Source organism: Anser anser, assembly GCF_964211835.1.
Source record: "Anser anser genome assembly, chromosome: 9".
Lineage (NCBI taxonomy): Eukaryota > Metazoa > Chordata > Aves > Anseriformes > Anatidae > Anser > Anser anser.
Window position 1 is genome coordinate 16,401,712 of NC_139729.1, and position 13,581 is coordinate 16,415,292.

Genomic DNA, 13,581 nt, shown 5'->3' on the forward strand with positions numbered 1-13,581 from the left:
TTGCCAGCACAGGTGTGTTGGCCATGAATGCCATTTCTGTATCTCAGGCTAAAATCTGTATGTGTCATGTAGGATGAATAGCACTCCCGTGTTGAACAAGCACTTGCATCCCTTTAAGAGTACCTTTATCCCTAAAGTGGTGATGTCGTGCCCTGGTATTGCAGAGCACCAAGAACAGATATGGTCCGTTCAGCTTTTCTTGGCAAGGCCAGTTTTATTGTGTGACTGATAACTTTGGCAGGAAAAATTACAATGTTTGGGGCCTCCGGATATTCTTCAAACTGGTTTGACATCCTCAGAAGAACAATGCTAATGAAGAAATCCACACTTGGGGATTAGTTTTTTTTTTTTTTTTTTCAATTGCAACTTCTAAATCAAGATAGTGCATTCTCTCTAATGGTCTTGCAATGACAGCTGACTTCATCATTATCTCAGGGTACATAATTGTCCGCATTAGATTGCAAAAACACGCAAAGCACAGACACCCAGTCAAATTAGAATTTTTCTTCTCGCAACGGCAGTGTTGTAATGGCAGTCTTTACAACTGGGTTGTTTTGTTGGAAGCCTCCTAGCAAGGATAAGACTGTTGAGCAAAAAGAAGCCCCTTACTAAGGGGCTGCAGGTAGCAGTGTTGCAGCTGAGGAGACTTGCTCTGTTATGAAGCAGGGATAGCCCCAGGAAAGACAAGGGAGGTTACAATGGAATGAGTCAAAGCAAATTGAAAATTTGGTCCAAGTTTCTACAGCAGCTCGTTCTAGGTTAACTATGAATCAGCATCCTGACTTCTAAAGAGAGATGTGAAAACTCCCCTGGATAACTCAGCAGAGCTCAGTTTCTATGATATTAACATGATCAGTGAATTGTAACATGCTGCTCAGCTTGAGTGTTGGTGTTTCAACACTGCTATCACTTTCCCATCAACAGCAGTCTACTAAGCTGCATGACCTTGTTGAGGAGCATAACAAAGTCCAGGTTACAGTCTGCATGAGGAGAGAAGGTGAGTCATCTGAGTCTCATTTTCCTCACAGGCCTGTGTAATTAACTGATGTGTTGAAATGTATCTGGAATTGTACAGCTCCTCTTGGTTTCCATGGCTGAAACGTGAAGGGCGAGCTGCAGGGAGAATAGGGCAGAGGGAGGTGAGCTGGGCAGGACAGCGAGAACTGTGGGCACAGCCTATGCGATGCGGTAATGATGCATCTGTGTCATTATCACCGGTATCTGCAGCATCTGTAATGATACAGGCAAGCCTAGTAATTTGTGTTGAGAGTTGAGAAAAGCTTGGAAAACTTAATTTCCCAAACAAGCAACCAGATAACAACTCTGGCCTTCAGAGATCTGCTTCCCTGCCCTGATACAGGCTACTTTCACAAGCTTGTCAGTAGCTTGCGAGCGAGTCTTGAGGAGTGGAGTCTGGATATATGGCTCCCACTGAGGTACACGCTTCCTTCCCTGTGCCTCAGTTCCTTGCCCATAAAATAGGGGTTATAGTATTTTTGCCTCCCAAAGGTGCTCGGATATGCAATTCCTAGGGTTGATGGGAGATGTAAGGGCCTTAGATAGGTTTTTGAGGTCAGCATTTTGTGGACACTAAGCCAGTAAAACTGCAGACACCCACTTGGAGGAAGACGTTCAGACAAAGGCTTACCTTTGTGCTGTTGCTTTTCAGCCAGTTTTATTTCTAAAAGGCACTGGTCTTAAATCATGCAGTGTAGAAGTTTTGGGATGCTGTGTGCTTTGAAACTTGTTTTTTTATAGCTCAGAATTTGAGCACAAATGAAGTCCATTTTCATATTATTCTACAGGTTGCAAAGAGCTGGAGTCTCGTTACTTAGTCCCAGGAGATGTGTTTCTTTTAGACAGAAAAAAGCTCTCTCTGCCATGTGATGCCGTCCTGATTGATGGGAGCTGCGTTGTGAATGAAGGGATGCTCACAGGTGCAGCCTTGGAGTTTGAAATGTTAACACCCTGTGCAGGTTCTCTGTCAGGGAGATGTGTCTCTCTGTTCTGACAGCAAATTGTTTACTATTTATTAGAATAGTGTGCAGCAGGAGGTGGGAAAACTGTGGCTTGAATAATTCACAGTTGTCTTGGGCTTTTGAACACTGCCATTGTGTAATATATATTTCTTATCCACACACACACAGAAGGAGGATTAAAATACAGTCAGGAGCAGAAAGTGAAATAATTCAAATACAATGAATATGTATTTTCTGGCTTTTTGGATTCTGATCTTGCAGTGATTTGGTTCAAGCAGGCCATGTATGAGCACATGAGTCAGCATTATAGTAAACACTGAGCCACTGCAAGGCCTGAACTTGGGCCAGGGATGCAATTTGTCCCAAGCCCATTGACAGAAATTGCTCAGAGAAGCCATCAGATGGACTCTGACATGAAAACTGTAATGGCTGTCACCACAAATCCACATCTGTAAGTACTTAAGCAAGCTCATTAGTCAGGTAAGTTTAAGCACCTAAAAGGGCGCTGTTATTTTTTAATATGCACAATCTGATAAGACTTTTAAATCCCCTTTAAGTGAAGCTGCATGCTGCTGTTCTCAGGTGAAAGTATTCCGGTTACTAAAACCCCCTTGCCTCTCACGGAGAGTCCGATGCCCTGGAAAACCCACAGCATGGAGGACTACCGGAGACACGTCCTCTTCTGTGGGACTGAAGTCATACAGACGAAGCCAACTGGCAGAGGGCCAGTGAGAGCCGTGGTGCTGCAAACTGGTATGTCCTTTGTTTTTTGACCAGATTGGGGAAAATGGCTTCCCATGAGGCTGATAGGAGAGCTGGTGTCTCCTTGTGGCTCTGCCACACCCGAGCGGTCCTCGTTGCCACCTGATAGCTGAGGCCTGTGCAGTGCCATCCGTTTCTGACAGAACTGGCTCGCCATGCCACCGCTTTGTCACCGATGCGACGTAAGGCTCGTGTCTTCACGCAGGGTTCAACACCGCTAAAGGTGACTTGGTGAGATCCATCCTCTACCCCAAGCCCATGAACTTCCAGCTCTACAGAGATGCCTTCAAGTTCATCATAGGACTCTCTGCCATCGGTGTGCTGGGACTGATCTACACCGTGTGCGTGTTCACATACCATCAAGTAAGTACAGTCAATGCCCCTAGGCTGTGTGCCAGCTCCGAGGCCGTTGGAATATCTTCTGCTTCTGCAGTCAAGTCTGCTGATGCCAGAAGTGTGTGCGTGGGGGGATGGGACAGAAAGAAGGAGAATAAATCCATGGTCAGAGCTTGGGGTGCGTTGCTCTGTGGCAGGAGGGACCCCAGGGGGCTTTTGCCCCCCTCCCACTGCCTGTTTCTCTGGCTGCTTGCAGAAACCGGTGGCAGAAGTAGTGGCTATGGCCCTCCTCCTCCTCACCGTGGCTGTGCCTCCCGCGATCCCCGCTGCCTTGACCTCAGGCACTGTTTATGCCCAAAGGAGGCTGAAGAAAAAGAAGATTTTCTGCATCACTCCACAGAGGATTAATATCTGCGGGCAGATCAACCTTGTTTGCTTTGACAAAGTAAGGCACTTCCTGGGGCACTCAAAGGTGCTGGGGGAATGCACAGCGGTTATTTTATTTCTTATTTTTATTTCTCCCCAATCTCCCCTCACCTGCCCCCAGGAAAACATCCTCTGCAGGTGCCTGTGGGGCAGGGTGACACTGGGGGCATGAGGCTTTCCTTACCCTGCCCAGAAAGGAGCTCTGGGGATGTGTCAGGGGAAGGGGTGGGAAGGAAAAGGGTAACAGCTATTTATCTCATTTTAGACAGGCACACTGACAGAAGATGGACTGGACCTGTGGGGTGTCCTCCCTTCTGAGGGAAGCCGGTAAGGAAGGATTTTCTTTAGAGGGAACCCATCTCCAGTGCAGAGGTACTGCCCAGCAGTCAGGTTGGCAGGGAGGTGGTTGCATGGGATAGGGAGAGACAGCAAAGAACATGCAGCAAGAGGTGGGTAGCTTGGGGGAGACAGGGAGGTGAAGATCCCTGCCCTCTGCTCAGCTCCTTCCTTGCAAATACAGTGGCTGGTGTAGTGGTGAGTGTGGCTGCTAATTCAAGACAAACGCGTGGTTGAGAAGCCAGCAGCAGTGTGAGTGCTTTTAATTACTCCGTGGGGATTTGGAGAATATGCACAGAGCTTTTCAATTATGTCATTCACAGCATAGTTCAATAAATATTCTTAATCTGTTCAATAAACCTTTCATCCTTTAAGGGGTTAGGATAATGCTCCTTCTGTTGAAATGAAGTGTTGCTATCTTCAGTGCCTGTCAAATCTCGCCTACCTTCTGTAAACACTGCAAAAATCCATGAGACCACAGATCAGACCTGCAAAGCTTAGGTGTCCTTACAGACTCCCTCATAGCCCTGGCATGCTCCATCTCAAATCCAAGCCCAAGGAGCACTGAAAGCCTCAAGATATATCTAGTACGCAAATATTAAACTTGACCATATCCAGGTTATACTATTTAATTCATATTATTAAAATACAATAACAGACTTCAGTTCTGAAGTGCAACTTGCATGTTAAGCCAACTCAAAATATTAATCTTTTGCAGTGGCCAGGACAAATCACACACCCATATCTACTCCTGGATTTCATTAGGTGCTGTTAATATATAAGATACCTCAACACCACAGAGATAATCATGCTATAATGAATGATAGGATGAATTCATTGTGGGAGAAAAATCACATTCCCAATACTTCCTCAAAGGACAGAGAGAAAATTGCTATCTGATGCAAATTAATGAGAAGAGATTAATAAGTGTCAACTGATAAAATACTCTTCCAGCAGGGCCAAACTGCAGGCAGATAGCATGGTCCCTTCTTGGTGCCCATCCAGTGCCCCAGGGAGGCCATGCTGAGCAAGGGATGTTGGATGGGCTGGGAGCCCCCCAGGAAGCAGGCAAATGCCAGAGAGATTTCCACCAAGGTAGCCTTGCAGGTAGTATCTGCTCATGTGGGCAGCAGAGCAAAATTGGACCCGTATATTAGAATAAATCCTTGTAATAAGGAACTCTGTGAAGTGTCAGAACATAAGTCTGTCTTTGCTGACATGTCAAATCTATGCCCAGCTGGGAACCAGTGCTGGTGGCTTGCCAGAATGCAAGGAGGAGCTATCGCTGGCTGTGTTGATCTCATTAGTGTATTTACATAATTACTCTTTCTTAAATATTCACATTCTTAAACACATTATAAGACTAGCTGTCAGCTAATCTGAATACCATGAGGCAATGACAGTAAAGGAATTTCATTCCACTTGCAAAATATCCTATTGTATCTTATTAAACATACAAATGTTTGTTGGTTTTACGTTGTTTAGCATTTTCACGGTGTCTCTCAAGTATTAATTAATTAATAAGCCAATTATGACCAGCCTGAGAACAAGGTATAATTTGCTGGAAACAGAACAGACTCTGATGGCCCAGAGGGATGACAGGTCCTGGGATTCATTGTTCCTTTTAATAGAGCTGCGAGCTGTCATGCTGCTTGCTTCCAGATGCATTTCACTGTGCCTGTTTTAGAAACAGGGGATGCTAGTGGTGATCAAAGGTAAATAAAATTTATTTAAATTTCTCCTTAACATGCCAGCCTAAATGGTAATGGGCTGTGTTCTGGTCTGGCAGACACAGCTTGTCAGCCAGCCAGTTTCTTAGAAGGAAAAAATGTGTCTGTGAGAAGACTTTGAGAAATAACTTTCGTGGTGAAATAACAGAGTCTTCACCCAGCCCAGCTGCACACGTGCTCAGCCTGTACTGCAGGGCCAGGGAGGGAATAAATCTCAAGGCTTTCCACAGAAATAAATCGGGACATGGATCTTTAATAGTGTGCCTCAAGTAACTCAATAGAAGTCTGGCTTACCCGTTTTTTAAAACCAAGGTGAGGGACAAGCATCTGGTATCTGTGGGTTTGCAGATGGAAGATCTACCCGTGGAAGTGGAGGCTCTCCAAGGCCATATTGCTAAATGCCTTGGAGATCTCTGCTGCAAGTTGTTTTCTTCCTGATAGCGTCTTCTCTGCTCTAATACCAAACAGCAATTGCTAAGCAGGCCTGTACCAGCCCCTCTGTTTTCCCTTCTCAGTTACTTTGCATCAAGCTGAACTCTTGACAATTAATTACTGGGAACATTTTGGCCTTCTTAGTGCCCCTGAGCTGTTATCAGAAGGAAGGGTAGGACAGCACGTTGCTTGCTGTTTTGGGGCTCTAAATGCTCTTTGCTGCACTAAATGCAGCAAAGCTGCACCTGTATGTGCTAGCTGGGGGCTTCTCTGCATCCTTCTTGTTATCAGTCCCACTAACCTTCTGCTTTTAACCAGGTTTCAGGAAATTCACAAGTTTCCATCCAGCACTCCTCTGCCCTGGGGGCCTGTGTGCGGAGCCATGGCGAGCTGCCATTCCCTGGTGGTTTTGGATAAGAAGATTCAAGGAGATCCACTGGACCTGAAAATGTTTGAGGGCACGCACTGGGTAACGTGACTCGTGTCCTCTGCAACCTCCAAAGCACAGCCCCCGGGTCAAGGCCAAGCTCAAAGGCATGTCTGTAGGGGAACCCCTTTCACTCCTGGTCACAACAGCTGGAATTTGCTGTTATCCCTCCTAACCTCATGGCAGATTTGCAGCACTGTAACTGTTTTTTTTGATAGTCCAGCAATCATTTTCCTCAGGGAAGCCTGTGTTTGCTCTTTTAATTTGGTCTGGAAATGCTGGACTGTAATGAAGCAGAGGGGGAGCATTGCTGCTGGAAGCAGGGGCTCAGACTGCGCTGCTGGCTACGTGCACAGCACAGGTCAGCCGAGGAAGCATGCGGGCAGGTTTCTGTGCCCTTGTGCTGAGGGCTGTTTTCTCTGATTAGCAAAGGGACATCCCTATGGAGAAGCCAGGGCTGGAGCCTAAGGCTGAATGGACAGCAAGACAGACAGCTGGGGAGGGGGTGAGAGGCTGAGCCTCGGGGCACACCTGCAGTGATGGGGAGGGTTGTGCTGGGGGGGCAGGAGAGGAAAGGCATGGGAAGGAAAGGTGCTGCTTCTCCCCATCCCAGCCTGCAAGGGCCCTGGGGTCATTGCAGTTAACTGCCCCATCATCTCTTCTCCTTCAAGCTTTTCCTCAAGACACTTGAATCAATACATAAAACAGATGCAGCTCTCGCAGAAGCACTGCGGGAAGGCATCGGGCTGATGGAAGGACAAGGAGCAGCAGAGCTGCACAACAGCAGAAGGGGACAATGAGAGGGAATGAACCTTGGCAGTACACAAAGTAGGAAAGGTGGAGGGCTAAAGCATCCTACACCTAAAACTGCCACCCTGTTTCTGCACAGAACATCAGTGAGAGTCTTTTAAAGCAGGAGACTGGAAGATAAAACCAGCTAGATAGGGATTAGTTCTCTTTTCCTTTCGTTGCTATGACATTAAATTTCTGCGGGACTTGAATTTAGAGAAAACAAAATTTGACACAGGTTTTTTGCTCTCATCAAGTCTAAAGATGCAGTGCCCTGTAGGCTTCTGCTAAGGACAGGACTGCAGGGAGGTTGTCAGTGATGACGGATAGAAAGACCTCATAGATTACAACAAAACACTGTGGCAGCTGGGTGGCAACAGCAAAGGGGAAACATGCTGTCATGTGCTGCCATCCCTGTTTTTAACAGACAGGTGTGAAGCCAAAAAATAGAAAACATGAAGCGTCAGAAATAATGCTTTTTTTCCCTGTACAGGAGATAGAAGAGTCCAACACATCTCAGGATGGGACTGGTACTCTTCACACCTGTGTCGTTAGACCGGGGCCGAAGGCCAGCAGCGTGAGTCCGGCTCTTTCTGGGAATGAATAATTTTGTGCTTTCAACATCCAGCTTGTGAAGCTTCTAGTACATGCGCTGTTTACCTGGGCAATATGCCTTTCCTCCACTCTTGGTCCTGTGGTGCATCTTCCCTGCAAACAGAGTGCCTGGAAGCTGAGGACCAGAAAAGCAGATTCTGATTAAATTGGGGGAGCTGCTCCTGAGCTTCCAGAAGGGCTCTTGTGCCTAAAACTCTCTCATTTCCAGCTCTGCTATTTGCACTAATAACAGATACAGACTTCTGCTTCCTCACCCAATAAAACTGCTGACATAATGAAGCTATATGACAAGTCTAACTGGAGACCAGTGTAAAGAAAACTTGCAATCTAGAAAAATGTCTGAAGCAGGACTTTATCTGCAGGAAGAGGCACTGTAAGGTTGGGGCACTGCAGCTAGGAACATGGACCATAAGTTTGCTGCTAATGGTTGTGCAACCCTACTGACAGATTCACCAGCCTCACCCCAAAGCATGGTGGTGTTTGCTTCACCCCATCTCTCGAAAATCCAGGCAGGAGCTCCGTGTTTTAATGGCTGAAAATTGTTACATTTCCAGCCTGTGCATCAACCCAGACAGCTTCTTCCCAGCAGAAGAGGGGTGATTTCTGTCAGCAGTACCACAAAGACAGTGCTGTGGCAACATGGAAAACAATCTTATTTCTAGCATTGCTCTGTTCCCTTGGTAATGTCACTGTAACATCAATTTTCAGTTCCTCTGTCTGTAACTCCAGGAATATTGCATCAGTATGTGGTTGCTAAGAGAAAACCTGGGATAAAGCCTGAAAACAAGTTGAATATTAAGAAAAACACTGAGGTTCCTGGGAAGTATGCTGGGAAGCCACTGTTTTTGAAACTGTGGTTCCTAAACTTGTTATCAGTGATCTGATACTATAGCCAGAAAATACTAAAATTGTCTCCTAACAATAAATCACCTAAGCCAGAAAGGCTCAAATGAGCTGAAGGTCAGGATGGATTTGCTTTGTGTAATCTATGAATCAACCTCCGAAGTAACATCTCCCTTTCCCAACCTCTTACAGGCTCCTGTGGAAGGAATAGCAATCCTACATCAATTCCCATTTTCCTCTGGATTGCAGAGGATGTCTGTTGTTTCACAGAAGATTGGAGAGGAACAGTATGACCTGTACATGAAAGGAGCACCAGAAATAGTGTCCAGCTTATGCAGACAAGAAACTGGTACAGATGTGGGGAAGGGCACCTTTACAGTCTTTGTTTGGACTTAATCCAAACCAGACCTTGTGTTAGCAAGGTTTGCAGCACTCACTCTGCTACTACATATGTACAATTCAACCCAGAAACAAGCCTGGGGTCAGTACAGAAGCTAAATATCATTAGTTAACTATACAAATAAGCTTGTTTGTGAGTTAGGATGCACGCAGCCCAGCAGCTAGCGAGATGCACAGCCTGTGGTTCAGCCGCTATACATCACCCAGCTGACAGGCATCAGCTGGAGATACAGCTCGTAAATAACATTGGTATGTCAAAATACCCAGAGAAGGTGTGGGATAGCGGTAATTGCATGTGTCACAGCTGCTCTGTTGTGCTGCATGAGTCCTTAAATTTTCTGTTAATTTATTGACCTGTAAATTCAGCATAGAGTTATTGACCCAGCTCACAAAGGCTTTAAATCTCAGCAATGGGAAACTTGCTGTGGACATGCAAATTACTGTTATTAAGGATAATTGCTATTAACACTCAAGCCAGGACTTCTGTCCTCCCTCTGCAAGTAAACATAGGCTTTTCTTCTGTGTGTGTGAGAGCAATATTATAGGCTTGTTCTCCAATTTGCCTGCAAACATAAAACTTGGGTCATATTCACTGAATACTTCGGAAGGGTGCCAACCAGTGGTCTGTGTCTCTGTTGTTTCTTATTTGAGATGGCAATGACCTGAAAACAGGTGAAAATGGTTTTGAGGGGCAATGGAAAAACTTAGTTTAAAGCTATGTAAATTCCAATGACACAAACCTCCAAACAATTTAGCATCAGCAGGAAAGATATCTTAAAAAACATTGTTCCACTTTCTCAGGTTTCCAAATAGCTCCTCTCCTCCTGTCTTGATTGTTCTTGTATTGATTACAGCTTAATAAATAATTAGGTACCACACTGTAAAGCTGTGATTGCAGTATGTAGTGATTACAAAATACTGCGAAGTTAAAAGGAACTCTGCTTTTAGAGTTTTTTTTTTTTTGCCCCCCCTTTTTTTTTTACTGGAACCATCAGAATTGAAAATTTAGGACTTTAGAGAAATTTCCCACTAAGGCATTAACATAAAAACAACTCCCTGAGCAGTACTCAGCATGTATGCTGTAAAGTTCAGGTCAGAATGATGGAATCAGTCCTTTTTTCTCTGCCTGGTAATGCATCATACCTACCTGCACCTTAATATGCATTTAAGAAGTAGAAAATGGATGCACAGATCACTTATTTGAACAGTCAGTTACACAGCCTTAGCTGACTTCTATGACAAAGTTGAGCGCTGTAAGGCTCTACAGCGTGTTAAAGGGCAGGCTTAACCCCAGAGGAGCAGTCAGCAAGGATGGAATATTCTAACCATGACACTTTTCTCCTGTAAACAGTCCCAGCTGATTTTTTAAAGGAGCTTAAGATGTACACAAGCCAAGGCTTCAGAGTTATCGCACTGGCCCATAAAGTGCTAAGCCTAGGAAAGGATGTAGACATGAGTGACCTGGAGAGGTAAGATGTGCTGAGGAGCTGCTAGCATCGCTGCGGGCTTGCTTCCTTACCAACTCGTTAGGACCTGACCCAGCCCTCCCCCTCCTCTCTTGCTTACGGAAGCGTATGGGGAAGCTGAGCTGCATCACACCTTCCTCTCAGCAGATGGTGATTATGCTGTTAATTGCCTTGCAATTAACTACTGCTCTTGCAAAGCTCACTGAGCTGAATTTCCGAAGCTGTTATCAAAGGGCAATGAAAGCTGGTAATTGTGCTTCAGTATGGTCATGGATTGGGACTGTGATAGAAAGCCATACTGAATGCTGTAGCCTGCAGGTTTCAGCCAGCCTGGTCCTGCAGATCTCTTCCCCCTCCCTGCGCACACCTTGGCTGGGCTGCTCCTTCCAGGGGACCGCAAGGCAGGGGACCCGTGGCTTGGCTGAAGCTGCAGAAACGCTGGTGCTTGTTGAGCACTGAACTTGTGCCAATTGCATTTCACTGCATAGCCAAGCCTGTTTCCAGCTGAGCACAGCAGCACCTGTGTTTCTGTCCTTGCCCCAAGAGAGGAGGCAGAGTCCGGGCTGGTGTTCCTGGGCCTCCTGGTGATGGAGAATCGCCTGAAGCAGGAGACGAAGCCTGTGCTGCGGGAGCTGGCTGCCGCCCGCATCAGGAGCGTCATGGTCACAGGTGAATCCCCCAGCTCCAGCCACGGTGAACAGGAGCAGCGCAGGAAGGGCTCGCTCCTCCAGCATCCCCATCGCACGGCAGCTCCACAGCCCCCACCTGGGGCATGACAGAGGACACAAAGGGCCAGCCTCTCTGTTATCATTGGCAGGGGACAACCTCCAGACAGCAGTCACAGTGGCCAGGAGCGCGGAAATGATTCCCAAGGCCAGCAAAGCCATCATCATCGAAGCAAGTGAACCAGAGGGCTCCACTCCAGCTTTCATTGCCTGGCAGCTGGCAGAAGACAGCAAAGCAAGCACAGCTGCTGCCCCTGTATGTGCAGCTGGGGGGGTTGCTGTCAGGTGCCAGGATGAATTAACAAATCTTTGATGTCTAATAGCTGGCTTTTGGGGTATGGGTTCCTTGCTGAGCATTTTGAGGCAGCTTTGAGGAAGGGAGGAAGTAAAAGGGGCTGGTTCCTACTTACCTCAGGGTATATGGGGTGCGATATGGACCATTCATCTGCTAGGGAGAAACAATTAATACATAGACTCTTTGCTCAGGACAGCATACAAAATAACTACATGAATAAGTGGTAATGCTCTGCAGATGCAGTGGCTGCTTCCTTCATGCTTGAAGTGTGCCTAATTAATGCATTTAAAAATACTTGTCTGTGAGATTATTTGCTGGACCAAACTTCAGTGTTTAAACTAGCCATCTGTGGCTAACAGGTATTGGCAACAGTTATTTTCTAGCTGCGGGAACACAGCTAGAAAATCAAGCACTGCCAGGCCTGAAGTTACAGGAAAGGACTGCAGAAATGATGTTGTGTCCCTGTTTGTGTGGTGGGCAACAGTGCGGTGTGTTGGGGGCCATCAGCAGAGCTGGATACAAAGCAGGAGGGGGATTGCTGCCCAAGGGCAGGGATGCTGCCCTTGTCATGGGCTGAGTGACACCTCGGGGCCTGTTGTCACCAGGACAGGGGCAGTTCCAGAGATGGGTCAGTCCTGGGGTCCATGGCTTTGTGGTGACCTCAGTCTGAGATTAAATTCTTTCTTATTTCTCGGAGGTATGTGCTAATGCCCAGGAAAAGATCAGCTTGGATGGAGAAAGCTGCAACTACCATTTTGCCATGAATGGGAAATCCTACCAGGTTCTCGTAAAGCACTTCTACAGCTTGCTGCCAAAAGTAAGTTCAGAGGAAACAAAGTGCTTGCTCGTCCTCCCTGTTATGTGTAAAGGACAGCAGTGTTCTGGCTGGAGAAAGGTATTTTTCTGTCAGTACCTGTAGCGTTGTCACTTCTGACAACTCGGCAGCCTCCCGGCTTGCCTCAAGGTCAGCCCAAACAGCTGGCTTTCTGTATTTGCTGAGTCCTCGGCTGACCAGGGTAGCTGAGGTGCTGTGAGCAGCTGCACAGTGGAGTTACTCCACAGTCACCTCCTCCGTTTCAGTTTAATTAAAAACATCAACCCCATTCCCATGTACTGCTGCCAGAGCTGGCAACGTCTTCTGTTCAGCAGTGACAACAGGAACATGAAATACCCACACCCATCAGCAGAAATCTTCAGTGCCTGTCACCCTCCCGTTAAAGAGCAGGTGCTGGGAGAGGGACTTCTCTGGACAGCTTGGAAAACCCCCCGGCTGAGCAGTGTTATTGCCACTGTCACCAGCCATCTGTGCCGCACCAGGGGAGGAGGTATGAGGCCTGGCTGCTCTACGGCTGCTGCAGTGCGTGTGGTGACCGCTGGTCTCCCACGGAGGGGCGAGGCGGAAACCTGAGCTGGCTAAAGGTGGCGTTAGGAGAAACCTTATCCTAAGTGTAACAAAACCGTGGTCGGGGCAGGGAGACTGCATTAGAGGACTGTGTCAGGCACCCATCGGGGAGGCCTGATCCTGCCTCAGCGGGGTGGCAGGGCACGAACGCCCACCTGAGGCAGCCCATTGCTCTGTCCTGCAGATACTGGTGAATGCGACTGTCTTTGCTAGAATGTCTCCTGGCCAGAAATCCAGCCTTGTTGAAGAGCTCCAGAAACTCAAGTAAGGTTCTGTTGGCTTTCTTTTTGTATCCAACTGAGGGAAGGTGTTCTCTGAAGTGTAACTGGCCCTGCTGGTGCTGCCCCAGGCCCCCTGCCCCATGCAGGCCTTGCTGTGGCCTCGGCCCCTGCTCCATCACAGCATGGAAAGCTGCATGAAACAGGGCTGAGATAAGAACACTGAGCCAACCTCCAGCACCTACAAACACCTTCCCTCTCTCCCATTTTCCCTCCTTTCATCAGTGTTTTCCCTCCTTTTCCTCCAACAGTTACTACGTGGGCATGTGCGGTGACGGAGCCAACGACTGTGGGGTATGTATGAGCAAATCTGCTGCTTTCCTTAAATTTTACCTCTTTCA

At 47.1% G+C, this 13,581-nt stretch overlaps 1 protein-coding gene across 3 annotated transcripts in view; it reads left to right on the plus strand.

The window, feature by feature from the left end:
- The window catches only part of ATP13A5 (ATPase 13A5), a 31,443-nt gene that overhangs the window by 9,923 nt on the left and 7,939 nt on the right, over positions 1-13,581 (plus strand). For all 3 annotated transcript variants that reach the window (XM_083849490.1, XM_083849491.1, XM_083849489.1), the window contains exons 8-22: positions 925-997; positions 1,806-1,937; positions 2,562-2,732; positions 2,947-3,104; positions 3,334-3,522; positions 3,769-3,830; positions 6,320-6,470; positions 7,711-7,794; positions 8,868-9,024; positions 10,426-10,543; positions 11,085-11,209; positions 11,358-11,521; positions 12,258-12,377; positions 13,147-13,226; positions 13,492-13,534. In XM_083849490.1, coding sequence (XP_083705616.1) covers positions 925-997; positions 1,806-1,937; positions 2,562-2,732; positions 2,947-3,104; positions 3,334-3,522; positions 3,769-3,830; positions 6,320-6,470; positions 7,711-7,794; positions 8,868-9,024; positions 10,426-10,543; positions 11,085-11,209; positions 11,358-11,521; positions 12,258-12,377; positions 13,147-13,226; positions 13,492-13,534 — 1,827 coding nt within the window. The remainder of the gene's footprint in view (positions 1-924; positions 998-1,805; positions 1,938-2,561; positions 2,733-2,946; positions 3,105-3,333; positions 3,523-3,768; positions 3,831-6,319; positions 6,471-7,710; positions 7,795-8,867; positions 9,025-10,425; positions 10,544-11,084; positions 11,210-11,357; positions 11,522-12,257; positions 12,378-13,146; positions 13,227-13,491; positions 13,535-13,581) is intronic.